We start from the raw sequence: 16,994 nt of genomic DNA, 5'->3' as shown, positions 1-16,994 counted from the left end.
TTCTGCAAAATAATTTTGTTACTTGGTTTGAAGGGAACGCCGTCACCAAGACAACAGTTAGATTTCACAGTATAATGCATGGGAAACTCGGCAAACAAAGCAGTGTGTGACACACACACACACACACACACACACACACACACACACACACACACACACACACACACACACACACACACACACACACACACACACACACACACACACACACACATACACACTTTACAAGTGATTAAACCCAGCAGGACTGCAGGCTTCTCCCTCCTCACTGACAGGAGTGTGTGTGTAAGTGTGTGTGTGTGTGTGTGTGTGTGCGTGTGTGTGTGTGCATTTGACACAGTATTGTCCTGCATCAGACATCCCCCCCCCCCACCGGTGGACCCCCCAGGCGTAAGCATGTCTTCACACGACGCTAAATGCTATCTGAATCTGTCTGCATGGGGCTTTGGAGCAGGAGTCTGAGGGGACTGATAAGGGTGAAGGGGAGACGGGACTACCTCTCCTCCTCTCTCGCTCCTGGAGGAGGCGCAGCGACGTGAGGAGGTGCAGGCGGTGCAGGTGGTCGTGGACTCCCAGCTCCAGCAGGTCGTATTCGGAGAGGTGGAGCAGGTCCTGGGAAAGACGACAAGAAGGTAGCGTTAATCTGAGGCCGTGCAGATTATAATCTGGGAACTGATCTGAGGTGTGGTCCTCGTATCAGGTCACATGATCTCAACGTAAAAGATGAGTCAGCACCATAACGGGTGCAAATCTCTTCTCCAAGGTGAAAAAATTTGAAAAACAACCAGGACTGGTGACCTGCCGTCTGCAAGAAGTGTGTCGTCTCCTCCCCTGATCCCAGTCCTGTCATTACAGCATCCACGGAAACACCCCGCCTCACGACCCCCAAAATAGCACAGGTTGGAGGGGGAAGGGGGGTCTTTGAACCACAAGTCAACCTGGTGCCGTAATGGAGCCACACAAACACACACACACACACACACACACACACACACACACACACACACACACACACACACACACACACACACACAGTGTGTGTGTCGTCACGGGACGCTCCCGCCTCAAAGCGAAGACTCGTTGTTCTTCCTCAACAATACGACTGTTCTGTTCTGCTCATCACAAACACTGGTCTATTTAGACTACACACACGTCCAGAGGACAAAGCTGTGGACACACGCACACACACACACACGCACACATACACACACGCAGAACACAATTCAATTAGACGTGACAACGTGTGCATGCAAGGCTGCAGAAATGCAAAGCAGGAAGTGAGAATAACACGCAAAAAGAAACTTTGTCTTAATATGCACACACACACGCACACACACACGCACGCACACACACACACACACACACACACACACACACACACACACACACACACACACACACACACACACACACACACACACACACACACACACACAGAGTCAACAGGCCTAGACAGGTCAGTAATAACACAGTAGTGGGTTATAGAAGACACCACATTAGTTCTGCTGATGTTAAGAGGACTAGCAAACATTCATTGACTCTGTGTGTGTGTGTGTGTGTGTGTGTGTGTGTGTGTGTGTGTGTGTGTGTGTGTGTGTGTGTGTGTGTGTGTGTGTGTGTGTGTGTGTCATCACGGCCCTCGTCTCTCCCTCTGTGTTCAGAGCGAGCTGACATGTTTTCTTTGCTCTTTCTGTCTTGGACTCGGATGTGAACACTGTGGACGTCGTGTTGTTGCAGCGCCTCAATGTTGGTGCAGCGATGAAGATGATGACGATGATGGACAGAACGCCGCCATGAGAACCGGAGAGCAGAGGAAGAGGAGCGCAGGCAGCTGGAATCCATCAGCTTCAGATTGAGTTTAGAGAGCGTCCAGAAATCCTGGACGCTTTGTGATGCCCAATCAGGATTGTGGGTGAAGTGTGATGTGATGAAGTTTCATGAGACAAACAATCAGAAAACATGTACGAATTTTAAATAAAGTTTTTCATATTTTTTCATTTAAACATCAGAACTAATCCTGCCTCCTCCAGAATTTCAGAGAAGAAATCCAGTCATTCATTTTATAAACTTCCTGCCCTGTGCGGGATAGTTTAGAAGTTTTGTTTTAGGGTAGTTTAGGGTAGTGGGGGTAGTTCAGGGTTGTTTATGGTAGTTCAGGGTAGTTCAGGGCGTTTCAGGCGTTTTTAAGGTTGTTTACGGTAGTTTAGGTGCTTTAGGGTAGGTCAGGGTGTTTCAGGGTTGTTTAGGGTTGTGTATGTATAGTTTATGGTGTTTTAAGGTAGTTTAGGGTTGTTTAGGATCATTTATGGTAGTTTAGGGTGGGTTAGGATGTTTCCGAGTTGTTTAGGCTATAGAGTGTTGTAGGGTAGTTTCGGGTTGTTTAGGATTGTTTATGGTAGTTTAGGGTGGGTTAGGATGTTTCAGGGTTGTTTAGGCTAGCTTAGAGTGTCTTAGGGTGGCTTAGGGTAGTATAGGATGTTTTAGGGTAGTTTGGGGTGCTTTAGGGTAGTTTAGGGGTTGTTTAGGGATGTTGGGGGTGGGCTATTCCTGCAGATTTAGGTGTTTTTTTCGAAATAATGTCTCAAAACAATTGTGGAAAGGAAGATGAGGAGGACATTTGTTGTGGGGTCTGATCATCCAGAATCTCTTGGCGTTGTTCCTGTAACCTTGTGCAGTGGATGTTTAGTCTACTCCTGCCTTCGGAATGAAAAACCGGTTTTCAGCCATTATTTACTCCTGAAATTAAACCAGAAGTCAATGGCTTGTGGATGTGTTTCCAGGTGTGAACGTTGGTTTTACCTCCAGACCATCATACTCCTGCTCCAGCGCCACGCAGTACTGCGGCAGTCCGAGCTGACTCAGCCACCTGGAGATGGACTGGTGCTTCATGGTGATGCATTCAGGGTCTTGCGTAGATTCTCAGGTGGAAGCTGGAACAGAACACAAGCTGATTTCAGAGGAACTTACAATCCAAAGAGAAAAAACATTCAAATCACTTCTAAAATGTTATGAAGTTTTTTCCTATTTTATCTCAAACGGTGGTGAATCCATTCTCCTCTCCTGTTGCTGCTGGTTATTGAATTTAGAATCACTCATTTCTGCTGACTTGTGACCGTGTCACCTTACCTCTCACATTCAAGACATGAATGATGCACGCTGGCTTGTAGAAGCTCTACTTTTTTATGCAATAAAAGAAAATTAAATAGCTGAATTAAAGCAGCCGTTACAAAGCAATGAAGTGAGGATCAAACACTTACAGATTGATTTGAAATGAACGTAAATCAGCTTGTTTGGGATCAATAAGAAACTGATTTCTATTGATGAAAAAATGTCTTTCTATACTGAATTTGATGTGCGTGTGTGTGTGAGTGTGTGTTTTTGTATGTGTGTGTGTGTGTGTGTGCGTGTGTGTGTGTGTGTTCAGTGCCCTTCATCCCACCCAATCACATTAAGAGATGTCTCAGAGGCGTACGTGATGTCACCGTGTGTCAGCTGACCCCATCGCGGTCGACCCACCTCCAGAATACACACACACACACGCACACACACACACACACACACACACACACACACACACACACACACACACACACACGCACACACTTGTATCAATCTAATCCATGAAGTGTCATCATATATAGAGGCGTCGTCCTCCTGGTGTCGTTACACACACACACACACACACACACACACACACACACACACACACACACACACACACACACACACACACACACACACACACACACACACACACAGGGGCGTTCTCCTGGTGTCCAAGTTGGGTCTAATGGAAGACTGGAGGTCGTTCAGGAGAACAAACAACCTCATGTAGCTGCGGGGCTGTTATAAGCACTTCGTAGAGTGTTCAAGGCCCCCCCTCAGGTTATTACTCAGGTTACACAAATTACATACCATGACTCACGTTGGCTCTCCTTGGAAAACTACATGATGGTGAGGATAAAACCAGTCAGTTCCTCCTTTGCTGTCATGAGTTCATCACAACAGTGAACAAAGAGCCTACACTACGCATCAACATATTCCATCCCACACACACACACACACACACACACACACACACACACACACACACACACACACACACACACACACACACACTGAGCCACAAATAAATGCACGGACAGTCATTAGCATTATGGGCTCTGTCCATTATGCTGATGATGCAAAACTGCCAACGCAGCTCAGCTCGTCTCTTCCCACCATCTGAAGCCCATCGGCCGGAAAAGGCCGCAAAAACTTATAAATTATTCATTTATTTATCTGTTTATCTTTCTATTTATTTGTTTGTTTGTTTGTTTGTTTATTTAGCAGAGAACTTGCACAACAAACATGTTACACAGACCAGAGCGTAGCGTAAAGCTAATTTTCATCTGTAGTCCCTGCATGGGCAAATGCCAAAATACAGCAAGATTAGGAAAATCCAACTATCAAAACAAGATAAAACAACATTAAGCAACTCCACCCCACCCCACATACACACACACACACACACACAAACACACACACTCCAACACCCCCATAAATAGCAAAAATCACAAGCAAAGCAACTGCAAGATTATTTTCTGTGCTCCAGAGCCAAATCACCAGATTAAATCCTGACTCGTGTTTCCCAAAGAAGAATTCCTGAAGCTGAGCTGTTTGCATTTGTAAACCTTCAAACCTTCATTCCTTTAGACAGAAGCTGGAGGTGGGGGGGTGAGATATGGTGGTGGGTGGGGTTGGGGGGGGTAAACACATTCAGCCAAAGGTAAAGACTTCAACAGGATCTGTAACAGCATCTTTCCTCCAGATGACCATTCAACAGCTGCACGCCATTTAAAGGCGTTGAGGCGGGTTTTTCTTTTTTTGGGGGGGGGGGGGGGGGGCGTGAGCGTTTTATCTCATAAAATTCCCAAAGCGCTCCACATGGTTGTTAAAAAAAAAAAAAAAGTCTTGAAAGATCACAGAAACATTCCAGACAAACCAGGAAGGGAAAGAGGGAGTGAGGAGTTTGGAAAGATGGGGCAACATGCACTTGTTGCCTCCTTTGGCGGGGGGGGGGGTGTTAGATTTCTGCTTGTGGATTGGAGATGTCTCCATCAGGAGGGAAAGAGAAGAACAAATCCTGGATCTGCTTATTTTTTAACAGTTGTTTCCAAAAGAGGGCCGTGCTCGTGCAGAGAAGGTCAAGAAGAAGCGAGTATTCCCCGCGGAACCGACGGAGAACTGAATGCTCGCTCCGTCCCTCGGAGGATTCCCCTTCCTGTCCCGACCGACCCCATCTCCTCTCCCCGTTCGTCTTGACCTCGGATTTTTCCCATGACCACATTTCTCTGGAGTGCAGTCACAGCGTCCATCGAGTTACAGAATATAGATGGACCTATCCCACCCCAGCTGGTAGCATTAGAACACTCAGTTAGTCTCCGTGATGCCACGGGCATCCGATTGGACGCCCGCATTAGGCCCCTCAGCATCCCACCGATTGAATTAAGCTGCAGAAATCACATCAGCATCAACCGTCGCCCGGACGATTCCAACTGCTGGAGCCGAGCCAGGATGCAGGATGATGATGATGGTGATGGTGATGATGTTCTCTTACTGCACTAATAAACCAGGAGGCATGATGGCTTCCCGGTTGTCATGACAACGACACATGATGGACGCCTTTCAGGTTTCCTCCCTTTTCTCATCCTCCAATCCCTCCATATTTCCCCAACCCTCCTAGAGAAGCGCCTCATCATCACATCACAGTTATCATTTCTTTATATGCATCCTTTCTTCCTTTTATTTCTCTTTTTTGCACGACTCATTTTCTCCTCAGAGACTTTATTAAAGGGCTGAAGTCGTTCCACGGCTGCGTGTGTGTGCATGTGTGAGGAGAGGATAAACTGCTGCCAGGGTAATTTGTGCAATTGACAGCTTCATCAAGTTATCTCTCTCTCATACACACACGAACACACACACACACACACACACACACACACACACACACACACACACACACACACAAAGGTCGTATAAAAACGTCTGGTAGCTGGAGTAGCTGTAGACATCATTTGTAGGACACTCCAGATGGTTTTGTGTCTGCGCTGCAGCAGAATAAGCAGTTTTTCATTTGGATTTTCACTTTCAAGACGGATCCCAGACGGATTAAAACGATCCGTCCTGGTGTTGTTTTACTACGTATTTAACTCCAAGTGTCTATATTTCTTTAACAAGACCAGAGAGAGACAGGAAAATCCTTCAGCTGTAATTCAATCCCATAAAATCACACATTTCCCAGCTCAGTTGTTTCTTTGAAGGAGCACAATCTCATATCATTAAATCACCCGGCAGGTTTTTTTGTCACTCAGCGTAAATGTGAAGATTTATTTCGTCCTAAAAACTGGTTGAGAGGTTGTTGTTTTTTTTAAAACTCACATTCAGAAGCATGTTTCTGCATTGCTGAGCTGTCAAACATGTAGGGAAATATGCGAGCAGTCATCACTGCTTTGGAAATTTTCATTTTTATTTGTCTTAGAAATGGGAGGCGTTTCGCAGTTGCTTATTTGCAATGCAGTTTTAATATTCTGACTGTTTTTATTTAAAACACGACAAGTATGAAGCTTGATTTTCCATTTTCTACTTCCTTTTTTTTTTTTTTTTTAAACTAAATTTGCTTCTGGAATATTTCTAATTATAACTGTGATGTCAGTCCAGAAAACAGGATTCAGGGGAGGAAGCTCTGCGTAAAAATAACTAAAATGTTTATGAAATTTCTGCTCCAGTTTGAGGTTAAATGATTGGGCTTGAAATAACAGCTTGAAGATAGGAGATTGGGAGAAAGAGAAGGGAGGTATAATTTGCATGACTCAGGTCTGAGGTAAGGGCATTCCTGCTCGTAATGTAAACCCAGTTCCTCCTCGTCTGAAAACCTCTCAGGTTTTACCGACAGCAGAACTCAAACCGATCCACAAATACAAGAAGGACTGACTGCTCTATGAGCGCTTCTATTTATAAGTTCTCCAGGAAAAAAATGAATTTAGAATCTGTTCAAACTTCCAAAAAAAACTCCCACAAAATTTCAAGAAGTCGGCTCCAAACTGATTTGTTTGCTTCTATCATCACATAAATATATCAAATATATCAAATAATAAATATTTCCCTAATTCTGAAATAAGATTCAACATGCATATCAGTGTAGTTGGTATATATTTTTTAATCCCACATGCACAAATGCAAAAAATAAAGAGATGCCTCTTTAATGTCTTATAGGAGAGCGTAGGTTATTTAATTTAAATCTTTTGAAATCATGTTTTCTGAAGTCTTACCTCAGGGATGCAGACAGACAGAGACTCAACACGTCCTGATGAACCGCTGCACGTTTACTGAGGAGAAAATACTGCTGGGATGAAGGGAAGGGGTACCTGAGAGAGAGGGAGAGAGAGAGAGGGAGAGAGAGAGAGAGAGAGAGAGAGAGAGGGAGAGAGAAAGAGAGAGAGAGAGAGAGAGAGAGAGAGAGAGAGGGAGAGAGAGAGAGAGAGAGAGAGGGAGAGGGAGAGAGAGGGAGAGAGAGAGAGAAAGAGAGAGAGAGAGAGAGAGAGAGAGAGAGAGAGAGAGGGGGGGGGTGTTGCCTAACATCCTTGAGGCTTCATGAATTTTAAACTGGGATGCGCAAAATATAATAATAAAAGAGACAATTTTATTATTCCAAGTAAATAATATTACAACTAGTAATGCGTATCAATACAACAGCTTAAAACAGATAAACTGACAGTTATATTAAATTAAATATCAGGAAAGAAAAGAAAAGAAAAGAAAAGAAAAGAAAAGAAAAGAAAAGAAAAAAGAACTTTGCACCTCAGCAACCAATCAGATTCAGAAAACCTTAATGAAAGTCGAATAAAGAAAAAAACAACAACCCTAAATCACACCATGAACGTTGCTTAGTTTGTTGTTTCGAGTCCCGTTGCTATGACAACATAAATTTAAACGTAAACATGTTAGTTATAATGAAACCGAAACAAACTTCAGTTGTTAGAACGACCGAATCTCCGTTCTCCTGATTTCAGTAAAGACTCCATTAATCTTCGCTTTTTTCCAAATCTAACAAAGAGTCTTTCAAATTAAAATCCGCCCTGACAGGAACTTTACAAAATAAAGGTCAAACCACAAACTGCATGACCCCGGGGTGAAAAAAAAGAAGCAAAATACTTGAAAAAATAAGAAAAATAAAAACTGTCACATTACACAAATATAGCTGCAAACGTGTTTATGAGCATTCCTATAATGTATTTAAAGGATATTTCACATAAACCATCCATATGTGTGAATACATTTATTAAATCTGGTGCTATGACTCAATTCGTGTGAACTCCTGCCCCCATGCGGTATTTCTCAGTAAAACGCGAAGCTGTGCTGCAAAAACAGCCATCATACAGAATAAAAACTCTTACCTGTATTTTCCTCCTTGTGTGCGTAGCAACACTCTCTGGTCCCTGGGGGCAGCTTCCACTTCCAAACATGTGAAGCACACATGCATTCCGAGCATAAAGGTCTGTAATTGTATGTTTTTTTTTACATTTGTTTTAAAAATCTAGATGGGATGTACTAAAATAAGCTGCCATAACTAAATAATTTAAATCTGCAAACCTGACTCAAATAAAACAACATACAAAATCAAATCAAGCTGGATTTTAATTTACTGTGTTAGACAAACTAGATGAGAAACAATGTCAATCATCACAGCACTAAAAACACCAGGGCTGACCTTGGGCCAGGTGAATACCTGAGTTAACACGAATGTTGTGAAACCACAACACCAACCCTTTGGATAATATGGAGGGAGAAGCTGTTTGCACTGTCAACACCGGAAAGTTCTCTGGTCATGTTGTCTCTCTGCAGGTTTACGAGACAAAAGCTGTAGAGCTGAAAGTGAGTCAGATTTAACACCAAACTAATCTATCACCAATGTTAAAGTCACACTCGTGACATTTAAATATCATGAGAGGAAAGATCTGATTTGGTAGCAGTGTTTTTATTTTTGTGGTCTGTCACAAAAAGCATCTATCTACTTCTAAAGCAGTAATAAGAGTATGAAATTTAAAATGATGAATGGAAATAGTCTAATAAATTTTAAATATATCCTGTTAGTGACATTTTTATCCTAAAGAGATTTAAAAGAACAGTCTAGGCTAAAAAAAAAAAGGTACATAAAATATTAAGAGTGAAGAAAATATATAATACAAATACTGTAATTCCTTTAATCTAATGATATTTTAATAGTGGTGAATAAGTAGGACACACTCAAACACGGGGCTCATGGCCGTGAACGCACCATCTCAAAGCATGCTGGGAAACTCACAAAGCTATTTCCTACATGGGGCAATAGAGTAGATAAGGTTCCACTGCAATTGACAGCAGACTTTTTTTTTTTTTTTTTTTCTTGTTTGATTACCTTCATTATCTTTTCAAAAAACATTTTTCGAATTCAAAAGAAAAGAAAAAGTGAGTTAAAAACGTTAGTTAGAACTTTATTTAAAAAAAAAAAAGTAACGGGGAAAGAGATAAAGGTCCGCAAAACCAAAGAACTCTACCTACCAACATGTGACTATTTTATAACCAATGAGAACGCGTAGCACAGCGCTAACTGGAAATTAAACCAATGAAAATCAAGAGTAGGCGGGACTTAGTTGTTTTGGTTGACAGATCACTTCCTCCTTCACAGCGTGAGATCAATAAAACTGCGGAATCCCTCGGTAGGAGGAGAAGAAACGGAATCCTTCTGTTGGTATGTTATTTTAAAAAAAGAATAACTTTATTTTCTGTAACGATTCCATCAGGTTTATGCTAATTTATCCGGAGTGGAAGCGAAACAAACATTAAAATCCTCCCATCTGAACTGGAACGGGTCGGGCTGCCGCTGCTCACAAGACCTGCATGTGATATCGATTAGAGGAAAGTCTGGAGGGAGATGCGGGAAAAAGATGAAGGACGTTCACTTTTATTGTAAACATGGGTCAAAATTGATTTTTGTGTAGCTTTTACTATAGTTTAACTGACATTAAGGAAGTTAATGTCAGTATTTCATGAGCATCCAGGAAGGAATGCAGCTATCGTTCCAATAAATAATCGATTAATTGTAAAACAGGGTTGTTTTTTCCTTCTGATTGAACACGTCATGGAAACCAAGAGGAAAATATGTCATTTAAAAAGATGAGATGCTGTTGATTTGTAAACATTTTCATTTAATTTAAAATTTTTTGATGTTTTTCCTCCTTCACTGGGGAAATATCTGAAAATGACCAAATCACCTGAAAACATCTCCACTGAGATGAAAACGTGGATGTTTTGAATACGACTTGCTGGAATCCTGTTGGAGCGGTGATGAAGATGTCATCACACCAGACGTTCCACTTAACCTGAATCTGTTTGCTTCCAGGATTCCTGCTGGATGAATCCTGAAGCATCCGACCGGCGGTGTGAAGATGGTGCACGTGTACAACTGCCATCCGTTCTCCTCGCAGCAGATCGTACAGGTGAGCGGAACGCGTCTGATCCCAGATACGGATCACGTGACGTCTCTTCTTACCTCCCGTCCCTCCTGTTTTTTTGTTTTCTTTTTGCTCAGGTGGAGCAGGAGCCTGGACTCGTCTGCTGCGGAGGCGGGGCGCTGTTCGTCGTGGCAACCGGAGGATGCAAGGTCAGCATCACAGCCTAGTATTTAAATTGATTATTTTTTGGTGTTAACTTGTTTGTTGTGATATGACGTGTGGATCTAAACCGCAGGTGGAGGCCTACGATGTGGAGCAGGAGAGCTGCCCCCTCATCTGCCGCTTCGCCACCATGGACGCCGTGAGGAGCATCCAGCACAGCAAGATGGGTAAAAAAAAAAAAAAGCACGAGCGTCCTTGTGAGTAGAAAGAAATCACCTTATCGTCTTCACCTCCTTCACCCCCCCATCCAGGAGATTACCTCGTCACCATAGAGGAGAAGAACGGCGCCACCCACCTGAGGGCGTACACTAACTGGCGCCACCAGGTACGGCCGCCCGCCCGGCGTGGTTTGTCCCCTACGCTCCACATCATCTGTCAGATTTCTGGCTTTCCGTTCAGGCGGAGGAGAAAGCCCGGGTCGGGGTGCGTTTGTTGGGCCACCTGCTGCGCGGGGCGTCCATGAGGGGCGGGGCGCAGATGGAGATCATCGAGATCCCCCTGTCGGAGCGTCCCGTCGCCGTGGCGTGCTGCTCCATCACGGGGGACCTGCTGGTGGGGTGCGACGACACTCTGGTTCTATTCACGCTGAGGAGACAGAACCAGCAGAGCCTGGTGAGAACAACACCCCCCACCCCCCCACCGGAGAGACGCTCCTCTCACAGCAGTGGATTCTAGAAATGCTAAAAAAAAAATGTCTATTCCTCATGAAACCAGCAGATCCTTCAAGGCTCCTGGCCCAACACCCACCAGAACCCCGCTCCGGGTCCGGGTCCAGGTCCGGGTAAGGACACGTTCATCACAGGAAACGTTAAAGAGATGAAGGGAGATCAGATTCATGACTTTTATTTGCTCTAATCTTTAGTTCAAACGTCAACGTCAAACCAGAATTTATCCATCCTGGATTTTGAGCGATCGGTTATCCTGCATCTGTCAGACGTCAAGCCTAAGCAGGTGTTTTCTATTTGCTTTCTTCTTTTCTTTTTTTAAATTGTTTTTCCATCATTTTTATGACATGATTATATAAACACATGAGAATTATCTATTTGCTAAAATAAAAATAATCTCAATTATCAGTAATTGTAACATAAACAGATAAAATTTGAGAATAATTTAACAAACAAAAGAGATTTTATTTCAATTTTTTTTTCTGACGGCTGAAGTTGTGTTCACGCTGTTACGTCCTTTGCCCACCAGGTGGCGCTGTGTGACGGATTCGTAGCAGTGGAGACAGAGCTGGAAGTGCTGGTTCTCAAACTAGAGGCATCATCCGAACCGGAAGTCCAGGAGGAATCGTCAGACACAAACCAAGGTTAATTCCCCCAAAACAAAATCCAAAGGAAACCGTTTTTTAATTCCTGGATGACGTGAGAGCCGATGGCTTCACCGTCCGTGTGTCGTTTAGACGATCAGACGGACTTCCTGCTCCTCCAGCGACACCAGGAGCTGTTCGGGGATCGAGCTAAAGACTGCCCCATCCGCGTGAGCATCGAGAAGACGGGGCTGGAGGACAGAGGACAGTACTCGGTGTCGTACGTCCTCTTCAGGTGAGGCGGTGGCGTTCAGAGAACGTCCTCAGAGCCAGTTTCTCATCCCAGCTGGGGGTTGTTGTTTTTTCTGTTTGCAGGAGTTTCACTCCAGACTTCGTCCAGGGCTGCGTTGCCGAGGAGATTCACCTCCACTCCCTTCAGCTGTACCCGCTGTTCACCAGTCAGTACCCATAATGCACTGGGAACACTGGTCGGGACGAACCTGGTGTCTCCAGGTTCTCCATGACGACCTGTGATTGGTTGTTTCTCCCTGTCAGGAACCCGGTCGGCGTCTCCAGAGGACCCCCCCTGTGTGTTCTGCTTCTTCTCCCTCCCCTCCTGCGGGTACCTGTACAGCCTGAAGGGGGGGGTGGAGCTCCTGTCCGTCTATCAGTACCCGGAGCGGGTGTTGGGCGCCGCGCTGAGCGACCAGCTGCTGCACGTCATCACCAGGTGCGTCTGCGGCCCCAGCCCACGAACGGGGGGGGTCCATCCATCTACGCTGAGTCTCAGTGTGTGTGTGTGTGTGTGACAGGAGTGCGCTGCAGTGCTACACGGTGCGCTGCGCGGCGCTAGCGGCCCGGATCGACGACCCCTACATCGACACCACGGTGAAGGTACGAGCAGCGCCGCGTCTGAATCCGCCCCCGCCCTCCCCCCTGTTCAGTGTGTGATGTAGGTCGTGTTCCGGACGCAGGCCTGCCCCCCCTGCAGCATGGAGGTGTGTGCGCTCAGGATGCAGCTGTTCATCGGCCTGCGGTCGGTGTGTGTCCACGGCCGCCGCGTCATCCTGCTGTCCACCGCCGACGCCGAGACGCCGCCGGAAACGGAACGCACCCCGCAGCGCAGGAGCCTGTGAGTAACGCGCGTGTGTGTGTGTGTGTGTGTGGACGCATACATGCATTTACAAGCTTGTTGACTGTGTGTGTGTGTGTGTGTGTGTGTTACCTCAGTGAGCTCAGAGAGCACACGGTGCTGACTGGTATTTTCCAGGCAGTTGGAATCGAACCCTCTACCACACCGGCTCTGGGGAGCCTTCTATCGCGCCCCCTCCTGTAAGACGAACCTTAACCCCCCCCCCTCAAGTGTGTGTCGTCTCTAATCCTCTAACTTGTAAACGATGCAGCGCCGTCCTGCTCCTCCGTCAGTGGATTAAACACATTTACAGACGTGTTGGTGTGTGTTCATGATGCCTTGGAGGACATTATCCACTTATACCATGGGAGGGGGGGGTGTGTGGAGAGGGGGTGGGGGGGGCAACCTCTTAGCCAATCAGAGGTTGAGCAGGAAGTATCATGACATCATCAATCTGCCTCCTGGATCCATGAATATCTAAATCCCCCTCTTCCTCCTCTGGGTTGCCAGCTGCTCCCCCCCATGAACTGATAGACGCCCACTCAGCCAATCAGAATCGAGCACCGACCCCCCCCCCCCCACCATGGTATAAAAATATATGTTGTCAACGCTTCTTGTAAATGTGGCAACGAGCGACCGCGACAGTTCAGGTCACTTCCTTCCTCTGATCACGCTTTCTGTCTGACCTTTGACCTCAGAAGCAGGAAGTGGACGATCTCCTCCCCCAGAGAGAGCAGCACGGCGGGTCACGGGTGGAACCTCTACGTGATCGACACCGTCCCGCCCCTCACTCTCTACAGAGAGCTGGTAACACGGCCAGGACTTTAAAAATTAAATTATGGATTAAAAAAAAAAAAAGTGTGTGTGTGTGTTTTCGTGACTCTCCGTCCTCCCGTGTGTGTGTGTGTGTGTGTGTGTGTGTGTGTGTGTGTGTGTGTCTGTGTCAGGTTGAATACAGCCAGCGGTACGCCGAGACCAGCCCGCAGGCCCAAAGCCTGCGACACCTCCTCAGCGAGGCGCACCTCCTCCTCCGAGCCGCCTTGCTCCAGGCGTCGCCACGGCAACAGAACCCCGAGGGCGACCCGGCGGCGACTCAGCAGATGAACGGAGACGGATCAGAGGAAGAGCTGGAGGGAGCCCTCAGGGAGAACTGTGCACAGCTGGGAGACAGCTTCAGCAGGTAATACACACACACACACACACACACACACACACACACACACACACTGCTTTCATTTGCCCCTTGGGGACAAATAAATTCTTTGAATTTGAATTGTCCTGCTCCTGTCAGGGCCAATCAGACGGACTGCCACCTGGCTTTGCCGTATTACAGGATGTCTGGCCTGTCAGTCAAGGAGGTCATCTCCAGGAACCGCCCACTTCCCAGGATGCCTCACTCCTACGGCCCCGGCTTCCTGTTTTACCTGAAGCATCACCTGCTGGAGGAGGCGGAGCCCAGTCTGAGTCAGGTGGATACCAGGTTACCGTGGATACCGGGAATGGGAAGCCACAGACTAACCACAAGATCGATGCGTTTCCAGGAAACAGCTGATGACATCATAGACATCTTCAGCCAATCAGAACCCTCGCAGCTGGTCAGCGTCTGCGTCAGCCCGGTGATGGTGAACGTGAGTCCCGCCCGGACGCTGCAGGTGTTGCGACGGGCGGAGGCGGCGGCCGGCGTGTCGGTCACGCGGACCATCACCATGGCAACCATGATGCTGCTTTTGGGCGACCTGCCGCAGTTCACACAGCTGCTGGAGAGACACACGGAGGTTAAAAGACGCGTGTGTGTGTGTGTGTGTGTGTGTGTGGCGTTTTTATTGACATATGTAGAAGGAACTAGAAGTTTGTGTGTGTGTGTGTGTGTGTGTGTGTGTGTGTGTGTGTGGCTAGATGCTGCTGGTGTACGGCTTCATCGAGGAGTCGAGGCTGTTGCTGCACGGCGGCAGAGGTGGTGATGGCGGCAGCCGACACACACACGTCCGTCCCACGACTTTGACTCGCCAGATGACGAAGTCCCACCCAGGCCTGCTGGTCGCCGCCCTGGTGGCGCTACACGGGAACAACAACGTCCAGCTGCAACAAGCCGATCACGTCTTCCAGGTGCGGAGCCACAAACCCGCCGCCGCTGACGTCTCAAACCCGGGAGGCGGCGGGGTCGTGACCTCTCCCGTTTCTGCTCCAGGAGCTGGGCTGCGAGCGCTGCCTGCAGGTGGACTTCTGGGAGGCCATCCTCATGGCGTCCTCGCAGGACGCCGTCGTTCAGGAGCTTCTGTTCCGAGTGGCGTCCGTCTACATCGACCGACTGACCGACGCAAACCCAGAACCAGAACCTCCGCACGCCGAGCACGGGGCGCTGAAGAGCGCCGACGATCTGGTAGATCCAAATTCAAATAACTTTATTAGTCCCAAAGGGTCAGTTGAAAGCACATAAATTAGGATAGGTGTAAAACATACAGTGTAAAAGTAAACAATGTAAACGTAAACATAAATAATAAATACTAATAATAATTCAAAAATAATTCAAAATCTGCTCAGCTCAGAACCTAATGGGTTAATTAATTAGTTCAGAATTTAGTTATTTAAAACGTAGTTATTTATAAACCTAGTTAGTTCAAAACCTAATTAGTTTAGAACCTAATTAGTTTAAATCCTAATGGGTTAGTTGGGTAGTTATTACAAAACCTAGTTAATTTAAAAACCTAGTGATTTAGGTCAAAAACTAGTTAGTGTAAAACATAGTTCAAAATTGTTATTTAGTGTGTTAGTTAACTCAAAACCTAGTTAGTTACCTAGTGGGTTAGTTAGTTTAAAAACTAGTTATTTTATCAGAGTCGATGCTGCGTGTTTGACGGCGTGGCGTTCAGGTTCACGCCGTTACAGTGAGACGTTTGTGTGTTTTTGTGTGTTTTCAGATGAACTCCTGCTCCCATTACGGCGCTCTCTACCCGTGGCTCAACGTTCTCAATCCCGCTGGCACTTCCAACGCTCAACACCAGGAGGCGCTACACAAACTCCAGGTCTGCGAAACGTGATAGCATTCTGGAAATACGAAGGTCATATCGATTAACGTTTAAAAAGGAGTGATCGTGAACATTCATGTTAAAGAATAAGGAATGAATGAAATAAACTTTATTTATCCTTAGAAGGGAAATTATTTCTCCAAATTATTTTTCTCAAATTTGCGAGGCGTCAGACCTCTCCGCTCATGTGTGTTCCAGTCCCTGCTGTGCGGTCCGTCCCTGTCTGTGGGCGCCGTCTCCCCCCTGCTGGACGGCCTGTCGGAGGAAACCCCCTGGGGGTTCGGCCTGCACCTGCTCTGCGCCACCAGGAGGGGGCAGTACGCCGACTGCATCGAGAAGCTGCTGGACCGCTGCCCACAGGCCATCATCGCCTACGCCAACCATCAGCTACAGGACGCGCACACGGTGGGCGCCGGCCCCGCCCCCCCACTGGGGACATGGCTGACCTCACCCGCCTGTCTCACCTCGCCTCACCTTGTCTCACCCATGCAGGTGCTGTGGTGGCAGAAGCTCCTCCCTGAGCTGTGCGACAGGACGAGGGTCGCCGCCGACAACGGCATCCTATTGGCTGCTCTCAAAGGTCGCCCAACCCCCCGGTTTTAAACGCTCAAAGCTGCCTCGACCCAATCACGTTAACGTTTGGATATTGTTCTCGTCCCCATAGAGACGGTGGTCGTGGTTGCCATGGAGACGAGCCCAGCCGAGTTCCTGGAGCTGATACCTGACGACGGCACCGCCTCCTACTTCCTGCCTCACCTGTTGGCGTGCTGCCAGAGACACCTGCTGACATGAAGCGGATCGGTCTACATCCTGGATCCGGACTGATGTGGGGTCGACATACCCCCCCCCCTCCACACCGGATCAGGAGACGGGGCATCGATCATCTCCTAAGA

At 46.9% G+C, this 16,994-nt stretch overlaps 2 protein-coding genes across 2 annotated transcripts in view; one reads left to right on the top strand and one right to left on the bottom strand.

The window, feature by feature from the left end:
• bcar3 (BCAR3 adaptor protein, NSP family member) overlaps positions 1–7,328 on the bottom strand; it is a 30,335-nt gene extending 23,007 nt beyond the window's left edge. Inside the window, exons 1-3 of the mRNA XM_068319951.1 lie at positions 7,311–7,328; positions 2,800–2,930; positions 498–612 (exon numbers count right to left, since the gene is read on the bottom strand). Coding sequence (XP_068176052.1) covers positions 498–612; positions 2,800–2,889 — 205 coding nt within the window. The 5' untranslated portion in view covers positions 2,890–2,930; positions 7,311–7,328. The remainder of the gene's footprint in view (positions 1–497; positions 613–2,799; positions 2,931–7,310) is intronic.
• A 2,220-nt stretch (positions 7,329–9,548) lies between these two features.
• Positions 9,549–16,903, top strand: hps3 (HPS3 biogenesis of lysosomal organelles complex 2 subunit 1). Its single transcript, XM_068319538.1, has 25 exons — positions 9,549–9,769; positions 10,421–10,517; positions 10,610–10,681; positions 10,768–10,861; positions 10,946–11,019; positions 11,094–11,306; positions 11,409–11,475; positions 11,557–11,645; positions 11,889–12,003; positions 12,097–12,238; positions 12,319–12,401; positions 12,499–12,673; positions 12,756–12,837; positions 12,918–13,075; positions 13,174–13,275; positions 13,774–13,882; positions 14,023–14,255; positions 14,367–14,544; positions 14,617–14,850; positions 14,972–15,181; positions 15,264–15,455; positions 15,994–16,098; positions 16,300–16,506; positions 16,594–16,681; positions 16,766–16,903. Exons 2-25 carry the CDS (start codon positions 10,467–10,469, stop codon positions 16,891–16,893), a joined length of 3,201 nt encoding a protein of 1,066 aa, XP_068175639.1. The 5' UTR covers positions 9,549–9,769; positions 10,421–10,466; the 3' UTR covers positions 16,894–16,903.
• The last annotated feature ends 91 nt before the right edge of the window (positions 16,904–16,994 follow it).

The sequence above is a fragment of the Antennarius striatus genome, chromosome 7 (genome assembly GCF_040054535.1).
Source record: "Antennarius striatus isolate MH-2024 chromosome 7, ASM4005453v1, whole genome shotgun sequence".
Lineage (NCBI taxonomy): Eukaryota > Metazoa > Chordata > Actinopteri > Lophiiformes > Antennariidae > Antennarius > Antennarius striatus.
This window is presented reverse-complemented; position numbering and strand designations above follow the sequence as displayed.

Excerpts from the sequence above, each read along its gene's own strand:
- hps3 (XM_068319538.1), top strand. The coding sequence starts at position 10,467 with ATGGTGCACGTGTACAACTGCCATCCGTTCTCCTCGCAGCAGATCGTA. Across the intron at positions 10,518-10,609 it reads CCTCGCAGCAGATCGTACAG|GTGGAGCAGGAGCCTGGACT; the intron begins GTGAGCGGAACG and ends CTTTTTGCTCAG. Across the intron at positions 12,004-12,096 it reads ATCGTCAGACACAAACCAAG|ACGATCAGACGGACTTCCTG; the intron begins GTTAATTCCCCC and ends TGTGTCGTTTAG.